Source organism: Acomys minous, assembly GCF_964271855.1.
Source record: "Acomys minous genome assembly, chromosome: 9".
Classification (NCBI taxonomy): domain Eukaryota; kingdom Metazoa; phylum Chordata; class Mammalia; order Rodentia; family Muridae; genus Acomys; species Acomys minous.
The window spans coordinates 40142409-40168211 of NC_140490.1; the positions used below are offsets into that span (position 1 = coordinate 40142409).

At 40.0% G+C, this 25803-nt stretch overlaps 1 protein-coding gene and 1 pseudogene across 23 annotated transcripts in view; one reads left to right on the forward strand and one right to left on the reverse strand.

Annotated features, from left to right (window-relative positions):
* LOC311605065 (small ribosomal subunit protein uS2-like) overlaps positions 1-25803 on the forward strand; it is a 986626-nt pseudogene that overhangs the window by 138403 nt on the left and 822420 nt on the right. The window lies entirely within an intron of this gene.
* The window catches only part of NSD1 (nuclear receptor binding SET domain protein 1), a 120220-nt gene that overhangs the window by 2012 nt on the left and 92405 nt on the right, over positions 1-25803 (reverse strand). For 21 of the 22 annotated variants that reach the window (XM_084795736.1, XM_084795731.1, XM_084795721.1 and 18 more), the window contains 10 exons: positions 25452-25652; positions 24391-24570; positions 21643-21799; positions 19342-19547; positions 16400-16512; positions 15309-15578; positions 13321-13437; positions 11007-11148; positions 6917-7023; positions 1810-2014 (listed from right to left, as the gene is read on the reverse strand). In XM_084795736.1, coding sequence (XP_084651862.1) covers positions 1810-2014; positions 6917-7023; positions 11007-11148; positions 13321-13437; positions 15309-15578; positions 16400-16512; positions 19342-19547; positions 21643-21799; positions 24391-24570; positions 25452-25652 — 1698 coding nt within the window. Of the gene's footprint in view, positions 1-29; positions 68-1809; positions 2015-6916; positions 7024-11006; positions 11149-13320; positions 13438-15308; positions 15579-16399; positions 16513-19341; positions 19548-21642; positions 21800-24390; positions 24571-25451; positions 25653-25803 lie in introns of all 22 variants that reach the window. The other variant, XM_084795734.1, reaches the window with a different exon arrangement.

Here is a 25803-nt window from a genome sequence, read left to right on the forward strand (position 1 = left end):
CCACATTCTTCAGAGTTCGTGCCACTCACCTGCCATTACTCCTTCCCCAGAATTTCAGCTTCCTCTTCTGCACAAAACAATATATAAAATAACAGCAAAGAATCAAGGTTGAGTAACTAAGTATCAACTAAACACAAGCAAGAGACTATTTCTAGTAAGAAGGGCTGTACAGTAGAAAACCAATCAAATAAACCCCAAAGTTCCTTTTAGATGAAACAATTTTTAATACTTCCAAATTTTTTTTCTTTCAATTTGTTTATCCTAGAGGAGTTTTACTGCTTAGTTTGCTGTGTTATTTGAGGTAGAGCCCCACTATGAAGCCCAGGGTTGCCTGAACTTACAGTCCTAAGTGTATCACCATGCCCAGCTCTAGACAGCTGTTAAATATTTAACACAAAGAGGAACATTCCAGCCTTTTAACATTCTTGCTTACTTTCAACAGAAGTAGGATAAATACATACAGTTACAAAAATAATAAGGGAAGCTGACTCACCTTTGCTGAATTTTAAGTCTTGAAACCAGCACAAAACTTTATCTGGATTGTCCATGTAGAATGAGGGGGGAAGACCTAAAACTAACCAAAATTTGTACCTACTTCCCCATGAGTGATAGCATGTAAGTGTTTCCATTCCAAATAAATTAGGCTGTATCTCACTGATAGAGCACAAGCAAGACCATGCTAGTCACACCCTATGCCATGAAGAGTGATAATTAATTATGAAAGAAAAAAAAAATCTCTATTTCTACTTCCTAGTTCCAACATTTCAATGTAATGGCTTTCCCTTATTCTGCTGGACTTTCTGCTATATCATGACCCCAGACTACACAAACTGAAAGTAAACACACTCCACTGACTTTTACTCTAAAGTTCTCCACTTTCTATTCATTTAGAGGTAGGCATTAGTGAAAAGTAATGACTTCCCTCTAAAACAACTCCACACACATCTGTTGTCTGTCTTTCACAACAGCTAGCATGTCCAAAAGGCTAACGTCCTAACATCCAAGTCATTGCCCAAAGAAGATCAACTTCTCCCAATAGAAATTCCTGGGTACCTCATCTATCTAAGCGGTTTTGTCAACTGACACAACTACTTCATGCAAAAAGAGAAAGTCTACACTGCAAGGTACGAGACCCTTGCAGGGTTGAGAGAAACTGTGGGTCAAATGTTGTCATGTCAACCATCTTTTATTGACTTGAACATCTAAGTCTCTTGGTTGCCCCACTCTTCCCTGGAAAGGGAACATGATTTAGTGGCCTTGGGGTCACTAAACCTGTCTTTCAATGAAGTTCTTTCAACAATCTACAAGTCATTGTATCAGTCTTAGCTTGTACTTTCTCCATGCACAGACATGCATATGGACAGAAAACAAACCTTTATGGATTGCTGGAAAGATAAAATAATGTAAATGGAAATAAAAACAAGTTTCTGTTTCCTTTCCTAGAATCTACATTCTAGGCCTTTGTTTTCATTTATTGAGAAAATAAGAACATGGTCCAGAGGTGAGCTGGAGAGGTGGCTTAATGGTTAAGAGCACAGGCTGTTCTTCCAAAGGGCCCGGGTTCAAATCCCAGCACCCACACAGCAGTTCACAACTGTTTGTGACTCCAGTTCCAGGGGATCTGATACCCTGACACAGATATACATGGAGGCAAAACACCAATATATATAAAAAATAAAATAAGAACATGGACCAGACCTCTCACTGTGGGCATGTGCTCACAAATAGCATTCTCTTTCAGACTGAAGCAAGTGGCATCAGATTCTAAAAATCAGACAAGGAATGCTCTGAATGGACTTTGGCACCAACCTGCTGGTCGCTTGGTCAGATTGAGACAGTCTGCATGGTAAACCTTCGGGCAGCCTGGCTTCTTGCAGGAGACGAGCTGACCACCATCCCCACAGCTGAAGCACTCATCCTCTCTTTCCTTTGTGACTTCACCCTGGCTCCTGCGCTTCCCATGAGGCTTCCTCTTGAATTTCCTTGACTTTTCTTCCGTGACAATGGGTTGGTTCTAGAGGTCAGATATTGATTAATCAACATCCTGTCAACAACTCAGGTATGTAATCTTAACTAGATTAACTATCCTTTCAACCTCAATTTCTCCTCTGGAAAAAGACAACACTCAAGAGACTGCTGTGAAGATAAAGAGAAAATGCAGGAAGGCACCATGGCATACAGATGCCCAATTCATTTTAGCATTAACTACAATCTTAAAAATAAAACAAGCTGGGTGTGGTGGCGCACGCCTTTAATCCCAGCGCTGAGGAGGCAGAGGCAGGCAGATCGCTGTGAGTTCAAGGCCAACCTGGTCTACAAAGCGACTCCAGGACAGTCAAGGATACACAGATAAACCCTGTCTCGAAAAACCAAAAATATAATAATAATAAAAAACAAAACTATTTAGGGGTGAAGCAATGACTCAGCAATTAAGAGCACTTGCTGCTTTTTAAGAGAAGCCAGGGTAATTTGGAGCAGCCACATAGCAGCTCACAACCACCTGTAACTCAAACTCTAGGGGCTCAGATACCTTCTCCTAGCCAGGCATGCAAGTGGTACATAGAAATATAAGAAGGCAAAACACTCATTATCATAAAATAGAATAAAAATGTAAAATATGTATTAAACTGACTTTATTGTGTTCAAACTGTCAAGCTTTGAGTGTTGGGAATGTTTCTCATTTGGCTGTGTCCTTGTGTCACAGTGCCATCACTGTATATTTTACTGCTTCTTTAATTAAAAAACAAAATAAATCTGTTGTTTTATTTTTGAGAAAGGGTCTCTTCTATGTAGCCGGCCTATCCTGATAGTTACTATGCTGACCAGGCTGGCCTCAAACCCAAATAGATCCACCTGCCTCTGATTCACAAGTGCTGGGATTAAGGAATACACAACCATGTCCAGCTTAAAAAAACAAACAAACAAAAAACAAACAAAAACAAACAAATAACCCCCAAACAACAACAAAAAAACAAAAACAAAATTATCATCCACTTATTGTGTCTGTGTCTGTGTATGGATACAAATGTGCCATGGTGTTTGTGCATTTGTGCGAAAGTCAGAAGACTTTGAAGGTTCTGTTCCCTTCTTTGGGTCTCTGGAGACTAAATTCAGGTCATCAGGCTTGGCAGCAAGCACCTTTACCTACTGAGCCATATTTCTGGCTTTTATTATTTTGCTATTTTTCTGAGACAGAGTCTTGTATACAGCTCAGACTGACCGTCAATTGCCATCATCCCTTGTCAATCTCCCTAGTGCTGGGATTATATGAATATGGTACTACATCCTGCTGCTTAGCCCTCTTGTATAATAGTCTTTAAATTTGAAGGAAACAAGAGAAATATACTTTTCATGAACACAGAAGACTAATATTAAAGGCCACCCACTTTATAAATTTTTTGGTGTTTATATAATCTCAAAACTGAAGGTTGTAATTCCAGTACTCAGGAGGCAGAGGCAGGCAGATCTCTGTGAGTCTCAGGACAGCCTGGTCTATAAAGTGTCCAGGACAGCCAAGGCTACACAAAGAAATCCTGTCACCGAAAACAAAACAAAACAAAACAAAACATCCCAATCCCAATCAACCAAAACAACAAACCCTAAAGATTCCTGTGTGGACAATTATGGTTACTAATTTATTCAAGAAACCTTCACTGAAATTCATTAGGAAGACAGACAATTAGGTCTTTGTTTTCAACAGGACATCTTTAGGTCAAATGAGATGAATGTCTACAACTTCCCATAAGGCCTTTGTCTAGCCAACAATAAGGTTCATTTAAAAAACAACCAACCAATCAACCTACTAAGCCTGGTGCGGTGGTGTACACCTGTAATTCTAGCACTGGGGGATTGAGGCAGGTTGGTCTCTGTGAGTTTGAGGCCAGCCTGGTCTACAAAGCAAGTCCAGAACAGCCAGGGCTACACAAAGAAACCCTCTGTAGAAAAAACCAAAAAAATCAAAACCAAACCAAACCAACCAACCAACCCAAAAAACGAAAACTAAACCAAAAAACAAAACAAGCAAAAACCAAACAAACAAAAAAAGCAAACCCCAAACTCCAAACCCCTCCTATTCTGACAGGATTCAATGATATCCACGTCTAAACTGTGCTCTGGTACTTCATCATCACTGTTTCATACGTGAAATGTCACCTCACAAGGACGTGACCCTATTAACTATGGGATAAATAAATTCCATTATTATTGTAGCATAGGAAATACAGCACCAATTAGCCATCAACTAAACAAAACCTAATGTAATACAGAGATTTTCCTAACATAACAAGATAAAATACTAATGGATATTATTCACTTTCAAAGATTGTACTCAAAACAATGTAATACTTATTGGTTCCTATGCATTTCTCACTAAAAAAAAAAAAAAAAAAAAAAAAAAAAAGATTTATTTATTATTATCAATAGTGCTCTGTTTGCATGTATACGTGCAAGCCAGAAGAGGGCATCAGATCACATTATACATGGTTGTGAGCCACCATGTGGTTGCTGGAACTTGAACTCAGGACCTCTGGAAGAGCAGCCAGTGCTCTTAAGCTCTGAGCCAGCTCTCCAGCCCAAATTTTTCACTTTTTAACATTGAGCTTCACAAACAAAATGGGAAACACCCAACTGGAGTCACTGTGTAGCCATTTTTGCACATCTTGAAATTTCAGAACCACTGTTAATAGAAAAATCTTGAGGAATCGAAGATATTCACCTAATAGTCAGACCATGACACAAACACTTAAAGCAGCCACTAAAAATTGATGGCATGGTAGTTCATTTCTTGAATTCCAGAACTAAGGAAACAAAGCAAACAGATCTCTGTAAGTTAGAAGCTGGCTATCCTGGTCTACAGAGAACGTTTCAGGCGATCTAGGCTACACAGTCAGACCCTGTCTCAAAAGAAAGGAAAAGAACAGAGAAAAGAAGAAGAAAATGAAAAAAGGAAAGCAGGATAGAGGCACATAACAATAAGGACATTTTCAAATAGAATTTAACAAAATCAGGATAAAGATTTGCAAATAAGTCAGACATGGTGGCACATTCTTTTAATCCTAGCATTTGGAAGTCAGAGGTAGGTGGATCTTTGTAAATTTGAGGCTAGCCTAGTCTACGAAGTGAGTTCCAGTACAGCAAGAGCCACAACAGTGAAACCATGCATGTCTCAAAAACAAGTAGATGAAAAGGAACCATAAAGGTTCTGAGAAATGACTCAGCAGATGAAGGTACTTATGTTAAAGTGTGATGTTCACATGTTTTCCCTAAGTTGGCTTTGACTACCCTACTGTACTCACCTGTGTATGTACACACAAAATAAATAAATCTAAGGGGAAACAACAAAAACCTTCAGTGAAAAACATCAGCCATTGGGTAGTTGTCGCAGCCAGGGATACACCGAGAAACCCAATCTTGAAAAACAAGAACCAAATTTGAACGTGGTGGCGCACGTCTTTAATCCCAGCACCAGGGAGGCAGAGGCAGGTGGATCTCCTTGAGTGTGAGGCCAGCCTGGGTCTACAAAGCAAGTCCAAAACAGCCAAGGCCACACAGAGAAACCCTGTCTTGAAAAAAACAAAACAATCAAAAACCAAAAACCACCAGAAAATAAATAAAAATCACTAACTCCCCAAACAAACAAACAAACAAACAAACAAAGCCAAACCAAACAATACAAATAAAAAAAAAAAACCCAGCCAGGTATAGGGGCGCACACCTCTAATCCCAACATGTAAGGGGCAAAGACAGGAAGACAGATCCAAGCTCAAGGCTATTTTGGACAAGACAGTGAGAGACTCTTTAAAAACAGAAAAAGCAGTGGGAGGCATGAAGAGCAGCACTGACTGTTCTTCCAGAGGACTTGGGCTTGATCCTAAACACCCACAAGGATATTTACAGTTGTTTCTAATTCCAGTTCTAAGGGTTCCAATGCTTTGTGACTTTTGTGGCTATTGAATGCATGTGATGCAGACATATATAGATCAAAACTTCAATACATATAACATAAACGACAAATCTCCTTAACAATTATAGCACTGTAAATTAGATCACTGTGCATAACCAATGTTTATATTTTGTTGTAATAGCGAGATTAAGTTTTCTATGTGTATTTTTTGGTGGCAAACCCAAGACTTTTATCGTGGGACAGGAAAGCATCCTACTACAGAGCTCCATCATCAGTCTAGTATTCTATTTTTTATTTTGGGGGTAGGGAGTATTTGGTTTTTCAAGACAGGATTTCTCTGTATAACCCCAGCTGTTCTGGATTAGCTTTGTAGACCAGGCTGTCCTGAAACTCACAGCACTCTGCTTGTCTCTGCCTCCCTGAGTGCTGAGATTAGAGGTGTATGCTACCACGCCTGGATCAGTATTCTATTTCTTTTCTTTCTTTTTAAAGATTTATTATGTATACAGTGCTCTGCCTGAATGCACACCTGCACACCACAAGAGGGCAGCAGATCACATTACAAATGGTTGTGAGCCACCATGTGGTTGCTGGAAATTGAACTCAGGACCTTTGGAAGAGCAGCCAGTGCTCTTCACCGCTGAGCTATCTCTCCAGCCCTCCGTATTCTATTATTAACTTTGGTATTATAGTGTAGTAAAATCTACTGATACTTCTAGAAAGAAAAGAAAAAAAAAAAGGCACACAAATGCCTAGGAAATCTTAGAAGGTATGAGGTGAGCTGAGACCAGGAAGAAGAAACCTATTTCATAAGTTTTTATTTTATAGTGCCCTCCCCCCAGCAATTCCAACTAGACCATGAGAACACATACACACTAAGCTGTCAGTGACACTGCTGATAAACACTCCCATTATTTCAGAGATAGCTTCTCAAATGAAGACTCGTCCCTAGCACTGCCCCAGCAGGGGTATAGGGAAGAAATATCATTGTTCTAACATAAAAGTGGTAGGTACCTTTGGCCTCACACCCAAGAAGCCACTGCAGTTTGGGGCTCCACATTTACAGACGGTTTTTCCATTTCCAAGACATTCTAGGTTGTAATTGAAGGTAAGTTCAGTGCCTGTATAAAAGACCACAAAAGACATTAAAATATGGTTATATTATTTCTTAATTAATTATAAATGACATTAACATCTAATAGTGTAATTTAGTTTTATCTTTTGATGACATAGTCCTAGCTAACCTGGAACTTACCCTGTAGACCAGGTTGACCTTCAACTCTGAGATCCTCCTTGCCTCTGGCCCTGAGTGCAATAGCATACCCAGGTAAGAATAACTTTAAGAGAATAAAAATTTTAATCTATGTTATTAATTGGCTAACTTAACATAAATTTAAGCAGCTTAGTAAGTGGTATTTAAAATAACCTTTATATTTAAAGTATTACTTCTCTCACTTTTTCAACTATTTAGCTTTTTAAATCTGAAAATATACTAACTCACTAACAAAAATAAATACACAACTTGGTGATAGGATATTGGCCCATACCTGCAATCCCAGCACTCAAAGGCAGAGGCAGGAAGATCACTCTATAGTGAGTACTACACTAGTGAGAGAGATCATAGCTCAAGACAACAAAACAAAAAACATCTCAGAAGATGGCTAAGTGGTTAAAAGCACTTACAATGTAAGCCTAAGGACTTGAGTCTGAATTTTGAGAAACCACATGAAAGCTGAGTCAGAGTGGAGCTTGGAGAATCCCTGGAAGCCCACAGAAGGGCCACCAAGGTTGGGGTAAGCAGCAGAAAACAAACAAAGAAGTCCTGTCTCAGAACAAGACAAAGGCACCTGCTGCTGTCTTCTGATCTGAACATGCTTACTGCTGTCGCATGTGTGTGCTCTACCCCCTCTATCAGTGGGCCAGGCAGGAGAAATGCAAATTTGAAGTTCTGTGCCGGTGTACCTGTGAATACCCTTTATTTGGAAGCATTGAGCACAATAGGCATTTCATTGCAAAGTAATACTATAAGGAGAGTAAGATCACAGATTGGTGACACATGCTAGTTATGACATAACCTGGCTAGATGATCTGCACTTGGGAGTAGCTTCACTCATCCCTAGACAGTGTCTCATGTAGACCAGGCAGGGCTCCAACCAACAGTATAGCTGAGGAACTGCTAATGTTTCTACGTCCACTTCTGGAGTACTGAGATTGTAAGACTGTGCTTCAGGGCTGGAGAGGTGGCTCAGCGGTTAAGAGCACTGAATGCTCCTCCAGAGGTCCTGAGTTCAACACCCAGCAACCACATGGTGGCTCACAACCATCTATAACGTGATCTAATGTGCACTGTACAAATAATAAAGAAATCTTAAAAAAAAAAATAAAGAATATGCTCCCATAGCAGGCCAAATATCCCAGTTTATAAATGGAGAAATAATATCATAAATCAATTGAGAGAATATACACAATAGTAAAATTTAAAGACCGGTGTACAAGACTAGGGGCACAGCTCACTTGCCTAGTATGTGAGCCCTAGCAAAGCCTTCCCGCAATTAAAAAACAAACAATTAAAGCCGGGCGTGGTGGCGCACGCCTTTAATCCCAGCACTCGGGAGGCAGAGGCAGGCGGATCACTGTGAGTTCGAAGCCAGCCTGGTCTACAAAGGGAGTCCAGGACAGCCAAGGCTATAAAGAGAAACCCTGTCTCAAAAAACCAAAACAAACAAACAATTAAACAAAAGAACCAAACAAACAACAAAATCCCCAAACCATAGCACACAGATTAAGGTACAAGCTGGGCAAGGTAGCAGAAACCTGTAATCCCAGAAGTTAGAAGGCTGAGTTAGCCACTGTCTCAAACAACAGATCTCAATAGAACAAAGACATAAGTCAAACTTGACTTTATTGAATCAGAACTGAAAGGAAATAAAACACCCAGCACTAAAACGCAAAAGTTGGTGGGCCTAACAGATATAAGAATGTTATATGAGCTGGACGTAGTGGCGCACACCTTTAACTCCACCACTTGGGAGGCAGAGGTAGGTGAATCTTGGTGAGTTCGAGGCCAGCCTGGTCTACAAAGTGAGTCCAGGACAGCCAAGGCTAAGACAGAGAGACCCTGTCTCACAAAAAAACAAAAAAAGAAAAGAAAAAAAAAAAAAAGAATGTTATATGAGTATAAATAGGCTGCCTTTGGGTAAAGTACTCACAGGTAGCATGTAAGATTAATTATTCATAGTTAAAGTAATTTAGTTTTAGGAATATTAATAAATGCAGACACTTAAAACATTCGTTCTGTGTGTCTGTGTGTGTGACAGAGAGAGAGAGAGAGAGAGAGAGAGAGAGAGAGGGATGGGAAGAGGGAAAGGGAGAGAGGGAGAGTGTTGTATGCATGTGTGGAGGTCAGTGGACAACTTGAATGCTTGAGGTGGTTTTCTCTTTCCACTTATGTGGTTCTGGGAATCCAACGGAGGTCATCAGGCTTGGCCAGCAAGTGCTTTTACCTTCTCAGCCATCTTGTCTGTCCTAACATACATTCTAACAGGGCGACCAAGAATGACAGGCTTTCATCTGATGCTAGAAATCATTATTTCGTTCTTTAGCTGAACAAAATATAAAGCCAAGTGACTTATACTTAAGACTCATGTTGTAGAAATAAGAATGATCTGCAGTCAGTTTACTGAGTCTGGGAAAACAACAACAACAAATCCCACACAACAAAGACCAACCAAGGAGTGGCTCCCATTGCACACTGCCTGCAGAATTACTGGTCCAAATATGGGTGACGCTACTTATCTTATTCTCATTTAAAAATTTGTGAGTAGGAGATAGTGGTGTAGCCAGAACCACACATGAGATCTTGTCTTAAAACATAAACAAAACACCGACCAACCACCCAAAATACAACAGAGGTGGTCTAGAGAGATAGTGGCTAAGCGTATATACTGTGCTGGGTGTGGTGGTGCTCACCTGCAATATCAACACTCAACAGGCAAAGACAGGCAGATTTCTGTGAGGTCAAGGCCAGCCTGGTCTACAGAGCAAGTCCAGGACAGCCAGGGCTCTTTTATACAGAGAAACACTGTCTCGAAACAAAACAAACAAACAAACAAAACAAACAACAACAAAAACAAGAACAAAGTGGAGATATAATTTTAACCATCTTAGTATGTATGTCTGTCTAGCGGATCAGACACCCTCACACAGACATCCATATAGGCCAATGTACCTTAAAAAAAAAAAAAATCAAAAAACCCCCACAAAACAAAAACCAAACAAGCCATAACTGTCTCCTCCCCTAAAAAAAGGAAGGGAGGGAGGGAGGGAGAGAGGGAAAGAGGGAGAGACAGAGAGAGACAGAGAGATAGAATATGAGACTCTGTTGAGTAGGAGCAGTTATTAGAAGAGAGATAAGTAGGAAGAGTTTCAGTTGGGAAAGATGGAAATCTTCTGGGGTAGATGTTAATAGTTGTACAACCTTAGAACTGTAGAGCTAAGATGGTTAAAATTATAAATTATATCTACTGCATCAGATCAAAAAAAGAGAAATACTGAAAAACAAAATGAAAAAAAAAAAAAAGCCCAAGTACGGCATAAAAAGTCTTTTTTTTTTTGGTTTGTTTTGTGTTTTGAGACAGGATTTCTCCGTGTAGCCTTGGCTGTCCTAGACTCACTCTGTAGACCAGGCTGAAATCAAACTCACAGAGACCCACCTGCCTCTGCCTCCCCACGTGCTGGGAGTGTGCAAGCACTACATATGGCACCACCTGGAAAGTCTTCACGTGTTTACATATCCTTGGGAACTGGGAGCATTTCTTTCCAAGCAGAGGACACAGATGGTAAATGAAGAACTTGAAACTCAGGTCTTAGCTCTGGAATCTTTTTTTTTTTTTTTAAAGATTTATTTATTCATTAAGTATACAGTTTTTTGCTTGCATGTACACCTACACACCAGAAGCAGGCCCTGGATCATACCACAGATGGTTGTGAGCCACCACGCGGTTGCTGGGAATTGAACTCAGGACCTTTGGAAGAGCAGGCAGTGCTCTTAACCTCTGAGCCATCTCTCCAGCCTCTAGCTCCGGAATCTTTAAATGAGTCTTACCTGCTTTAATGTCACTCAAAGCAAAAAGACCAACACGGGTATCTCCATTCACAGACCACTTCTGTGTCTCGCAGTTAGGCTGGCAGCAGTGATTCATGAATCGAGCATAGTTCCCTTTGGGACCAGCATCAATAATTCGATCCTAAAATTCCAAGAAAAGCTACTTGTGAGGTTTCCTGAGACCCCTGCTATGAAGAAAACTAGATAATCATTCTTTCTAATAAGGTGAAGTGGTTGCTTTTAAAATCAAATGGTTCTACATATGCTACCCATGGATGAGGAAGTACCATCAAAAAACAAAACAACTACCAACTCTATTTGGAAGGTCATGGTTCAGATACACTCAAGAGGACACTAAACGATAAGAGTTTGACAATGTGTGTGACAGACCCACCTAGGGACTCTGATAAATACTCAAGTTTAAGAGCCACCCTGCCAGAGAAGCAGCAGCTTCTATTTTCTAGTTAGAAACTTTTTAGAGCAGGGGCACATTAGAAATCATTTACTGGAGTTTAAGTACCCATGCTGAATCCCTATCCCAAACTATAATCAGAAAGTCTGCAGAAGGGCTCATCAGCACAGGAGTACAACTTAACAAGTATTTGAGCCAGGAAACTGGGAGGACATCCTATTGGGACTCTAGATGAGAGAAGCATAAGAGAATAGCAAAGTAGAAGGATCCAGAGGGTCCTAGAAACCTACAAGAAGAACATTATGATAGGCAGATTTGGGCCCAGGGGTCCTGCTCAAACTATGGCACCAGCCAAGGACAATACATGCAGTAAACTTCAAAACCCTACCCAGATCTAGCCAATGGACAGGACATTCTCCACAGTTGAGTGGAGAGTGGGGTCTGACTTTCACACGTACTCTGGTGCCTCATATTTGACCACGTCCCCTGGGTAGGGAGGCCTGGTGGCACTCAGAGGAAGAGACTTGACATCCTATGAGCATATAAAGGGGAGGAAGTCCCCCTAAGGAACAGTCATAGGGGAAGGCAGTAAGGGGAAAATGGGAGGGAGGGAGGAATGGGAGGATACAAGGGATGGGATAACCATTGAGATGTAACAAGAATAAATTAATTAAAAAAAATTTAAAAAAAAAAGTATTTGAGGAGGTAACAACCACACAAGAGGTATGAGTCCAAGCAAGATGGGTCACAAATGTAATGCCAACTACTGAAGAATGCCGAGGTGTGACAATGGCAGCTTCCAGGACAGCTCAGGTCAATTCAACTGTAATAATCCAACCTAAAGTAACTAACATGTGATAACAAAGCATAAAATAACAAAACAAACTGGGTGGTGCACGCCTCTAATCCTAGCACTGAAGAGAGAGTTCAAGGCCAGCCTGATTTGTAGATCTGAGCTTCAGAATAGCAAGGGCTGTTACACAGAGAAACCCTGTCTGGAAAAACAAACAAACAAACAAACAAATAAACAGCAAAGAACATAAAGTGAAATAGGCTGAAAATGTAGTTCAGTTATATGATGTTTGACTAGGTTCAATTCTTGTACTAAGAAGAGAGAACTCTAAATTATTTTTTATTACTGGAATCTAATATTCAAGCACAAAGAACTACAGATACATAAGACACATTAGAAAATTTCTTCTAAAACATAATTCCAGTGACTACTAAAATAAAACATCAGTGGGGCAGAGACCTGGAATAATATGGGCATGGTGGTGCACAACTTTAATCCCAGCACTCGAGAGACAGAGGCAGCTGGAACATTTTTAATTCAAAGCTAGCCTGGTCTACAAAGCAGTTTCAGGACAGCCAGGGGAACACAGAGAAATTCTGTCTTGGAAAACAAAACAAAAACAGGAATAAAGTCCCGATTTCTTGAGTTTTTACAATTTATATCTCTGTTCTCAATCCAAAAGATCATCAAAACTCACAGGCATTTATATTATGGTACATAACAGTAACGAAATTACAGTTATGAAGTAGCAAGGAAAATAATTTTATGATTGGGGGGTCACCACAAAATGAGAAACTGTATTAATGGGATACAGTGTCAGGAAGGTTGAGAAACTCTGCTCTCTACATGATCCTCACAATACCTAGTTAAAAATTAAGAAATTATATCTGCAGTTAATAAAAGGTAAAAGACTGTTAATTCTTGTGGTCTTTTCATATACTTTTATAGCATAAAACCCCCAATTTACATTAGATCATTCAAAGAGAGCACTGAAAACAGTTCTATTGTCTTTTTGGGTAGAGCCATTCTAATTCACTCCAGAATCTACAAAGTTCTCATGTATATGGACAAACACACATTCAAATACAAAATGATTTTGCATTACTTACTTTATCTAGAGTGAGCATATAGAAATTAGTGATATCATGTTCTTGTGCATAACGGATTCGGGCTCTACATTCTTCTTCATCTATTAGTTCACCCACATATTCATTCACAAATTCACCCTAGAATAAAAAAAGAATCACTCATAACTTAATGGTAAAAGTACAGTGGTGTTTACATGTACAACTCTTATTTGAGATTTATTTATTTATTATTATATATGCAGTGTTCTGCCTGCATGTACATCTGCATAACGGAAGAGGGCATCAGATCACATTATAGATGGTTGTGAGGCCCCATGCGGTTGCTGGGAACTGAACACATGACCACTGAGCCATCTCTCCAGCCCACAACTTTTATTTTAAGAAGTACTTAATATGGGTGATTTTCCCAAAGTAGGCTTTATGCATTTTATTATTTATAATGTCTTAATCAGTTATTGAAGAAAATCACTGTCTCACTTCCACCAGCAGAAAAGCATCAAGATACAAGGCACAAGGTCTACCAGCATTTAAGACTGAAGTCACCTGACTAAGGGCCTGAAAGCCAGTTTCTCAAGTACCTTATCTTTCTTGGAGCTGTTTACGTCCTTTCTACATTTCACACCACTGTCCACTCTACTCTGGATAGTACAATTATACCTGCTTTTACTAATTACTTTTGAGATTTAATCTTATCCTTGGCTGGCAAACAAGATATTTAGTAAATATCTAAATAAACCAGGCTATAATCCTTGTGCGTCCTAAAAACCTCAAGAAGCCATGCACACTGGCAGACATCTGTTATGGCAGTTTTGGTTTCTTAGGTATGTTATGTAAACATGTTTTTGTTTAATCCTAGGTGTGGGATATGAGACTGTCCACAGCAGCAGACTATTTGCCTCATGCAGCTCTGAGAGTTTAATTATGAGGACTCTGGAGAGGAGATAAATGCCAGAGCCCGAAGGGGGAGTGCCTCAGAGAAGGAAGAAGAATGCTGTTGCTCCTGGTGGCTATTGCTGCAGTGTGATGAGAAGTCTTGGAATACCCTGAAAGAAAGAATTTGTATATTGGGCCCAAAGAACAGCCAACAGGAAGTAGCTAAAGAGAACCACACCCCTTATCCCCACTAACCTTTCTCTCTTGACTGGTGTTAGGGTGTTGGAAGGCATTAGGGTGGAGACGAGAATAAAAATATTTTAAGTGTGCCTACATGACGGGCATGGTGGCGCACACCTTTAATCCCAGGGTGGGCAGAGACAGAGGATCACTCTGAGTTTGAGGCCAGTCTGGTCTACAAAGCAAGTCTAGGACAGCCAGGGCTACACAGAGAAATTTTGTCTTGAAAAACAAACAAATAACAAAAAAAGGAGACCTACACATACATAGAATCCCAGCAATGAAAACTCTGTCTCAAAAAACAAAAAGCAAAACAAAGCAAAAAAGAAACCTCAACAAAATTCTTCAGAAATTATGGTAAGGCTTATTTTACTAAATTGTCAAGTAAGACTTATTTTTCCTATCTAGAATATACAATATTTCTGTTAAAAACTTGAAGAACCTGTAGCTTCCCTTGGATATGCCCATACAAATCTCAGCGTGCCTTTAGATGGAGGATTCCACATTTCATGTTGAAGATGCCCTGTATATTCACTGACGAAAGCTCTACACTGCTTGTCACACTTATTAACCCAAACTGTCTTCTCCTTACTAAACTATTTTATTAAAAGACTGTAACCATCTCGTTTTCCTTATCTTCAGTACTGGCTCAAGAATTTCACAAAAGAGAAATGATTGTAACATCTCTATGAATTTCTTATTTTATTATTCTGCATAGTGAACATGACCAATGGAATGAGTTTTGATGACATTATCCATTCCTAACCTTCTACACTTTGGAGCGCATTATAACCTCTGACTATGTGTCCTTTATGTAATATTTCTCACATTCATCAAGAAGGACCAGTTATATCAAGCAATTATTTTTTTATCTTATGATTTAAGTTTTTCTTTACCTTTTTAATATCTGTTTTTGTCCGGAGACCCCAGCCCCTCTGTAATGTGCGGAAAATTTCAACATCTGGATACTGGCGCTTGCTGAAGCACTGGTTTTGACACCGCCCTCCAGCAGGACACACTGTGGGATGGCACTCATAGAGCAGCATGCGGTTGATGCACTCGGAGTCTATCCCACAGGGGTTCTCATCAGTAGCCTTACAGTTGCAACGGGGAATTTCTGACAAGTCTGCAGTAAAGATCTGTACCCTGCCAATAGGACGGTTCACCTGGAGAAGCACAGAGTATGATATCAGATAAGTCAACATACAACAATCCAGAACCTTCACTACACAATATCATTACTTTCAAGTGAGGTGACACATTTTTCAAGCCAGGTGTGCTGGTGTATGTCTATGAGAGACTCTGACAGACCACAAGTTAAAGGCAAGCCCCGACAACTGAGACCCCCCCATCTCCAAATTAAAAAGGGGTGGGAGACTCTAATTTGGTGGTTAGAATGCTTGCCTATAAACTCTAGCACTGGGGGGAAAAACCAATTTCAAAGTTGCTAGGCCAAGTCGGGCATAGTAGCGCGCACCTTTAATCCCAGCACTCAGGAGGCAGAGGCAGAGGCAGGCGGATTGCTGTGAGTTCGAGGCCAGCCTGATTTACAAAGTGAGTGCAGGATAGCCAAGGCTAACACAGAGAAACCCTGTCTCAAAAAACCAAAAAAGTTGCTAGGCCCAAAGAATTTTAAACCAGGGTCTGACATAAAATGATGTTATATAAGCTAATATATACAAATAATCACTTTGGGGAAGGGGGAAATCAATGATTTACAACGTTTAAAAAAAAACACAAAAAGCCAAAGAACACTGAAGAGGGACAGTGAGGCGGTTCAGTAGGTAAGGGAGTATAGTGCCAAGTCTGAAAAAGAGAAAACTGACTACCACAATTGTGTTAGAAATGACAATCAAGTAATTTTTCTCTTTTATGTTCAATTCTCTAAGCAACTTTGTTTACATTTTTACTTTTTACCATGTGCAAAGAAAAGAAGGGAGCCATATAGTGTCACTCTAACACACACCTCCCGAGATTTGTCCCTCACCTTTATATGTTTATATGGGGGTGGTTTCTTGTCATTCTTCCTGTCTTCCTGCAGCTGTCTTAGCTCTTTTTGGGCCTTTAACTCTTCAAACCTTGCTGCAGCTTCCTGAAGAGCTGAGAAAACAAAACAAAATCACTTACTTTTAAGATAGAGAAAACCCATGTCTTAGCAACAATAGTAAATCAACATTACATGAAAAGGCAAAACTATGACATCTATTTTTAAATGACTATGAAAATCTCCAAGGTATTCAGACATAACATTAAAATAAATATAACCCATAAGCAAGTATAAAATACAGATAACCTCCATCACAGAAAATAAAATACCTCTGCTTCCAGAGCACAATTTCCTAAGTGCCACAAGCCATGTGCTGGCTACATTCTTGAAGAATTCCAAAGATGCACTTCTCTTTTCCTTGGTGCTAGGTATTGGCATCTTGCATTGTCTTGCATCTATTCTACTAACACTACGGGCCTAACAGCAAGCAGATCTGTATCTCTAAATTCACTTTATGCTGTCATAATCCTTCAAAGATTACAGTATCTGGAAAATCCAACAGCCTTCTGACTCAACTTAAATGTGTAATTTCTTGTTCTACTACCAGAATAAAACTGCGAACTCTAATGTTCCCTCTTTTCTTTTTGTAGCTTTACCCTATGGATCTATTACTTCTTTAAAGATTCTCTCCTCGAACTTACAATGAACACCTTATGGTTATTATGCATGCTCTCTCTCCCTTGTCATCCTACTCCACAGAACTACCTAAAACCACCTATTTCACTCATTTTTCCAGATATAGGCTCTCATCTTATAAACTGTACTGAGATCCTGTCTCAAAAACAAGAAGAAAAACATTATAATTTCAGTCTAACTGCCAGAGCCAAAAACCTTCCTACCCCACTTACCATGTGGCACAGACTTTGGGCAAATAACGTAACCTTTATAGGGCCAATTCTACAAGTACAAAATCAAGATGCTATCTATTAATAAAGTTGCCATAAATACTTAAAAACAGAAAACAAACAATTAAATTGCCTGGAAAACAACAATTGGTAACTGTTTTTATGGTTCTTTCTTCAAAGCGTCACTTGACAAAGACATCTATGACTTCAACATTTCAGTTTCCAGACTGTAACAGCCACAGGATGACATCCTGACTGTTGAAACCTGTTTCAGATTCAAGCACAAAAGATATATTCCTAGAGGGCTAAGTCGGTAGTCGGCCGTAGGTATAATGACAAATACACTAAGACTTCAGCGGGCTCAGACACAGGCCTTTCGTAGGGCTACCTTCTCTAGCTTTAGTGACAGCCAGTTTTACACAGGCAAAAATGGTGGTGGTGTAGCCACTGATTATCTGGGATGACAGGACTCACTATTCAAGCTCCTATACTATTAGAACCAATATTCCAGGTTTTTCCAGAGTCCATATGGCAAATGGGACTCTAAGAGCATGGGGTAAACAGAACATTTGTTAAATTAATGTTCTGTTCTAAACTAACATAGAATCACTGCATTAGTAAGCATCAGATCATTAAAATACTTTTCTCCTTATCCTAGACAAATTCCTAAGCTTCAATACCCATTTAACAAGAAATATATTGCCTTTCAAAGGACAACTGTAGGAAAAATACTAATTGCTTCATAGATTTATTTTAAACAGGAAGATATTCAAAGAACCTCTCCCTCATTATATCTCCCTGCTAAGTGGTAAAGCTAATAGCAGGGGGACATATCTTACCCCCATGATACTCTATATTGCCTTTGGTGATAGGCCAGCTTATTAAAAACTCCTTTATTTCCCTGCAATTTTAATTGCTTTTACAACTTTTGTTTATGAAAAAAAAAAAAGTTAAAGTAGCTTTGAGTCCTTGCACAGCAGACTGAAGTGAGGTGCACAGCTCAATTGTTAATGAGATGAGATACTGAGATAGAAGAAGAGAGAAGACCAAAGGAAGCCGTCCCCAAAGTACAGTTAGAGTTGAACTGAAACTATAATTCTGGAGTGACTTCTCTACAAAAACAATGGCACTAGCTAATATGACCCTGCCAGGTCAGGACACTGATGATGCAGCACTATAAAACACAGTATGCTAATTCTGTCTAATTTACTTCTTTAACTGGCTAGGTACACCAGGCTGGCATTGAACTCTGGAGATTCTCTTGCTTCTGCCTCCAGAGTGCTGGGATTAAAGGCGAGTACCACCACATATGGCTTTTTGTTTTGTTTGTTTTTGTTTTTTGAGACAGGGTCTCTCTGTGTAGCCTTGGCTGTCCTGGACTCGTTTTGCAGACCAGGCTGACCTCGAACTCACAGCGATCCACCTGTCTCTGCCTCACAAGTGCTGGGATTAAAGCTGTGCGCCACCACACCTGGCACCACATCTGGCTTTAATTAAGAAAATAATTAATTTTGTATAGCAGGGTCTTGCTATTCAACAGAAGCTGGCCGCAAATTTGTGATCTTCCTGCTTCATCTTCCTAACAACTGGAATTACAGCAATGTATCAACATGGATACCTAAATTTGAAAACTGTTGGGAATCAATCCAAGACCTTACAGGCAAACCCTGTACTACTAAAGTACATCTATAATCCCAGCCAATTCTGTTTTGTTGAGACAGTCTCACAGGAGCCAGGCCACTGAACCTATGCTCTACCACCCAAGAGCTGGAATTACAAGTGTGTGCAAAGCACCTGGCTTCTTTTTACTTTTTGAGACACATTCTTACTATATAACAAAAATCATCCTAGAACTCACAATATAATCCAAGGTAACCTTGATCCTATAATTCTTCTGCCTTACCCTTGAGTGCTGGATTAAAAGTAGGCACCACAATGCTTTAGACAACCTGAGCCATTATATGAACATTGAACACAGAGCAGACACTCAGCTATAGAAGTCTTTGCCTGACTGAGCAATAATAAGAGCAAAGTTACCTTTTTTATATGTTCCATCAACTCCTTTTCCCATCTTATCTTTGCTGCTCACATCTCCTTCCATGTAAGGGAAGACTCGGGCCTGATGAGTCCATAGATAGTCATTCGACCCAAAGAAGAGAACAGGGAACTCTCCCACATCATGTCTCATCTTATCAATGTTAGAGGGAACGGCTCGAGGATGGCAGATCTCAGCTGGCCACCACCTGGAAACGGTACAAATAAGAAAAGAAACCTCTACAAGCCTGCAAAGGCACTAGGAAATAACCTACTTACTGTCTTTTTTTTTTTTTGGGGGGGGGGGGAGGAGAGACATGTGTATGTGTAGTGTGTACAGGTACAAAGTGGACACTGTGTTTTCCTGGGTCCTGGTCCTTTCTATTTACTGAGGCAGGTTCTTGAGCTTACCAGTCCTTTCTGGTCTAGCTAGCCAGTTTGCCTTCAGGATCCTTATCTCTGCTTCCCAAACTCTGAGACTGCAGGTAGGCTACCCGCCTGCCTCACACTTAGGAGGGTGCTCAGTTCAGAACACTACTCCTCACGCTTGTATCGCAAGCCTTCTGCTACTTAGCCATAGCCTCAACTCCCAATCCATGGCAATTTTATAAATCAACAACAATACAGACAAGGAGAACGTTGCAGAAGAATGAAATAACAGACCACTCACAAATATATAAATAATCTCTTAGAACCTGTTACTTCAAGAAATTATGGTACACAAATATTTATAACCATAATATTTACTTAAGAAATTCCTGTAACAATGAAATGAAAATCTGACAGTGGTGGCTAGAGAGATGGCACAGTGAATAGGAGCACGTGCTGCTGTTCTACAGGATTCTGTTCCATTCCCAGCAACCGTATCAGCTGGCTCACAACCGTCTGTATACTCAGCTCCACGGGATCCCATGTTTTTTGTCTCATAGGGCACTTGTACTCACATGAACACATCCACATACACAATTAAATTATGTGATAATAAGCTGGCATGGTGGCATATGCCTTTAATCCCAGCAATCAAAGAGGCAGACGGCAGGCAAGATCACTGTTAAGTTCAAATTCAGCCTGGTCTATAAAATGAGTCCAGAACAGCCAAGGGTACACAGAGAAATCTTGACTTGAAAAAATAAACAAACAAATAATGAACAAACAATGAAAAATGTGAAAAAATAAGAATGCTCAACTTAATTAAGGGCCTTGACAGTTACACACTAGACAATTTGCACTTTAAAGAAAAAACTGACTGGACTTGGTCATGCATAAATTTTTTTGTTTTGTTTTTGATTTTCAAGACAGGGTTTCTCTTTTAGTCCTGGCTATCCTGGACACTCTGTAGACCAGGCTGGCCTCGAACTCAGAGATTTACTCCGCTGGTGGTGCACATTTTTAATCCTAGGAGTGAATTAAACTCAGCAGGAAAAGGCAGGTGGATATCTGTCAGTTTCAGACCTGCCTGGTTTACACATCATGGGCTAGAGTTAAGACCCTTAATCAAAAGCAAAAACTAAAATAGAAACTCCCTGTAATTATCTAACTAAGATAATTAATATTTCCCATCTTTTAAGATCTATTTTGTGCGTGTGTGTGTCAATAACCTTTAAACTTTTCTCTAGTAGACTTTTTCTGCTTGTTTTGATATAGGGTCTTGTTACACAGCCAGAATTGGCCATGAATTTATGATCCTCCTGCTTCAGGCTCCCAACTGCTGGAAATACATGGTATACCACCACACCCAGATTCTCTCCTAGAAATGTATAAAGTATATAACCATAGTGTTCCTTTGTTATATTGAAATCATTCATGTTATCTGGATAATACCAGGAATCAGGGGCAGGCAGATCTCTCTGAGTTTGAGGCTAGCCAGGGCTATACAATGAAACATTGTTTAAAATCAAACAAACAAAACCAAATTTATGTTGTGCACTTTTATACATTCCCACTCAAATCACAACTTCAAGAACAAAAGTAAAATGAACTCCTGGTATAAACTATAAATAGGCATTTGGTGGAGAAGGACATGACCATGTATCTCTGCAAGAAATACTCTGAAATGTTAATAATGCATCTTCCTGGCTTATTTTACTTCAGTAAGGAATTTGATACAGCACACATACAGATTGAAATCATACATTTTCCTGGAAATAAATCACATTTAATTTTTTGCTATAAAGGACAACTGATTGGGGCTTGGACTATTATGCCTAAATATAAAGAGCATTTTGAAAGTTAATAATCTACCAGAACCCAAGAAACAGAGGGTGATAAAAGAAATGAGTGCCATTTTTTGTCATACTTACTCACCTGTATCGACCAACTTTTACCCACACAATCTCCCTGTAGTGTGGTTTTTTGCCAGCCTTACAGTCATTGCAATACCAATTCCCTTCAGGGATATCAATGTTTAGGCATTCACGATGAAAAGCAGCAGGGCAAGAATCACAGCACAGAAGACTGCCTCCTACAGGAATAAAAAAACGTGGCATTTAGATCACAAGGTTATATAAAGTTGCTCAGCTCCTAGTCAAAATTTGTAACCCAAGCCAAGGGCAGAAGAGCTGGGCATGGTGGTGCATGCCCTTCATCCCAGCACTTGGGAGGCAGAAGCAGGGGCCTGGTCTACAAAGTGAGATCAAGACAGCCAGTCAGTGCTGTTACACAGAGAAACCCTACTTTGAAAAACCAAACCAAAACCAAACCATACATGCAGACTTTTCTGCAACAATATATGTGATGTTCTAACATTCCTGAGCTCCCAGCTCACATCAAAGTTTTTCAAACTTGGATAAGAAATAGTATATATTTTACTAGCAAAATTAGTTTAGGCAATAAGGTGAAAAGTAAACAAAATTTATGTGCATAAATATCAGTAAGCATTTTCTTTCCTTGCTAAGACTATTTCTGGCAAATAGAGACCATATATAAGAAAAGCACAACAGAGTTTGTGTATGTACATGTATTTTGCATGCCCGTGGGGGTCAGAGCTTGGTGCTGCATTTATTTCTTGATTGCTCTCGACCTCATTTTCCCCCGTGAGACAGAATCTCTCTGTGTTAACCTTGGCTGTCCTGGACTCGCTTTGTAGACCAGAGTGGCCTCGAACTCACAGCAATCCACCTGCCTCTGCCTCCAGAACGCTGGAATTAAAGGCGTGCGCCACCACACCCAGCTTCTACCTCATTTTTTGTGACAATGTCTCTTACTGAACCTAGAGCTCATCAATTTTGCTAGGCTGGCTGACTAGCCAATAAACTCAAGTTATCTGCCTGTCTCTGATCTGACAATGTTGTATTATAGGAATGTGCTTTGCTTTTTACAGAAGCAAGACAATCTGAACTCAGGTGGGTAGCACTTTACCAACTGAACCACCCCTGCAAACATAAAACACAAGCTAGCTGCTGACAGGAAAGGGCTTTAAGCTCTAAATGCTTATTACTTTAGGAACTCACTTTCCTTGCTGAGATTTAATTTCTCCACTAGCAACATTTTATAATGAACAATAATCACTTTTGAAAACTAAGTCAACAAACCACTCAGCAGTACCTGATACATAAACAGCAACTCCACATAATTAGCTCTTCCACTCTTTTTTTAACACTAATTTTTCAGAACTTGGCAATTGCAGCAATAGTTATATGAACTATTTTGCTTTGCCAGCAGAGGGGAGGCATATCTCATTCATTCATTCTCATATTCTCTCTTCTCTTCCCTCCTGCCCGCACTGAGACAAGGTTTCTCTGTGTAGCCTTTGTAGACTAGGCTACATTGATCTGCTTGCATCTGCCTCCCTGAGTACTGGGTTACAGGCACACGCCACTGCACCAGGCCAGATGAAGCACTTCTAAAGCAGGGTGTTTGGTATTCCTACTGAGCTCCTTTGCTCATAACTTCTAGCTGTCTCCACTCACCATCATACTCTTATTGAAGTTGTTTAAATAAGGTGTGGTTATAGACTTAGAACAACGAGAACATTTTGGTTGATCTTTGGACTTGTTTTTAGCTTTTATGAAGTACTGAGTTCTTTTATAGCCTGTGCTACTGTTTTTCTGCTTTGTTCTAGAAACTTTCTTCAGGCTGGGCATGGTTGTGTATGTCTTTAGTAGAAGCATAGTAGAGGCATAAGTCATAAAAATAACATTTTCTTGTGTATAAGATGACTTTTGAACTTTTTAATGCCTGGCTGTCTGTGCCCTACCTGCAAATAGACACATGCCCGAACCTGCTACACACAGCAGCAGGGGTAGTCTTATACAGCAAGAATATTGCAACCTTCATATTTTAACTGGAAAAGCTGGGGGTTGTCTAATACACCAAAAAATATGGTAAATATACATATATAAACTAAAAAAAAAAAACCCTTCATCAGGAGTTGGAAAGATGGCTCAGTGGTTCAAAGCATGAGCTGTTCTTGCAGAGGACCAGGCTTTGATTCCCCAGCAATCACATGGTCATTAACAACCTTCTTCATTTTTCTTTAAAGATTTATTTATTATTTATACAGTATTCTGTCCACATGTGCATTTGCCTAGCACAAAAAGGCACCAGATGTCATTACAGACGGTCATGAGCCACCATGTGGTTGCTGGGAATTGAACTCGAGACCTTTGGAAGAGCAGTCAGTGCTCTTAACCTTTCTCCAGCCCCTTAACAACCTCCTTTAACTCTAGTTCTAAAGGATCTGGTCTCCTCTGGCACTACACTCAGGTGATGTACAGACATTTGTGGTAAAGACACCACCACACAAATTCACATAAAACCAATGCTTGGGACATGGTAGGCCAAGTACCATACCAAATATTCCTAACCCCATATATTATAAATTACAAAGGATGCATGAGAGACTAGAGAGATGTCTCAGTGGCTTACTATAGAAGCATAAGAACCTAAGTTAGGGTCCCTAGTCCCCAAGAAAAAAGCCAGCCTGTAACCCCAGCACTGGGTAGCTGACACAAACAGATTCCAGGGATTCAATATTCACTCCAATACATATAAAATACAAAACACTGGATAATCACTCTGAAACCACTCATACAACCAGGAGTCACAACTTACCTTCTGAGCACACAAAACACCAACTGACATTAACATGCTCATGATTTCGGCAGCCCCGCCTAGGGGTGAAGTGATTAGGGCAGATGATACTGTTAGATGCAAGGATTTTTGACCCAGCAGCAAGACAAAAGTCATTGGCATGGTATGCCACGGGACATCGGACACAGCGCATCAGACGACCTATATTTTGGAAAGCAGGGAAATGGGGGAAGACCAAGAGGAGAAAATTATACATGGAAACAAAGTGCATTATTCAAGTCTATTTGCCAGGAGGGAGAAAATATCAGCAGTAAAAGACCACTTAAAAACATGTGCCATGTCTTCAGTCCCAGCACCCAGTGATGCCAGCCTGGTCTACAAAGCGCCAAGGATACACAGAAACCTTGTTTCAAAAAATAAAACAACCTCCCTCCCCGCCCTAAAACATGGCTCTGAATCATGTAAACCACTATTATGAATAAGAGGGAAGCTCTTTGTTAATCCCCATTAGGAGCAAATGAACCTGCCTCAGCAAAGAGACCATGATCCAAATAATTTCCTGGAATAAATTCAAACTAAAACCAATGGAATGGTGGGGTACTAGTGTTTGCCTAGTATTCTATGATGCTTATTGTCCAGATGGATCTCCTAATATACCTTAGCAACTAAAAACTAGCATCAAGCTATTTAAATCAATATACAGTAGCAACATTAAAAGGAAATATAAAATACACTAAATAGAAGGTGTTTTCAAACAAAATTTCATATGATATGGAAATATTTTAAATTGCTAGCTCGGAGTTGCACAGAATACAACTAATTATTCTAGTAAGCCACAATGTTGCTACTTTACCTGACAAGCAGGAGTCTATGAAGAAATTTTCCAGGCTGCACTTTTTTTTTTTTTTTTTTTTTGGTTTCTCTGTGTAGCCTTGGCTGTCTGTAGACTAGGCTGGCCGCAAACTCATAGCAATCCTCCTGTCTCTGCCTCTTGAATGCTGGGATTAGCAGGTTGCACTTTAAAATAACAACCCAAGTCTTATAATTAGATTGATTTCTATTAAAAACAAAAAAATGCAAACCTTTAGAAGCAGATACATTGGTGGGATTAGCAGCGTGGCAGGTTATACAGATGTGGAGGGGGCACCGGAAGCCCTTGTTCTGCGTGACAGTGGGTGGGTACTTCTGGACACACTCCTCATGGTAAAACTTTCCACATAAAGGTAGAAGGCACCTTTTCACATCTTCCCCACTCTGCTTACATACAAAACAGGTATGGATTCCTGAGAAAGAGAAAGAAAACAAATACTACTACAAGTATCTACTAAGCTGGGCACATGACACATGCCTGTAATCCCAGTACTTGGGAGGCAGAGGCAGGCGGATCTCTGTGAGTTCAAGGCTGGCTGGTCTACAAAGTGAGCCCAGAATAGC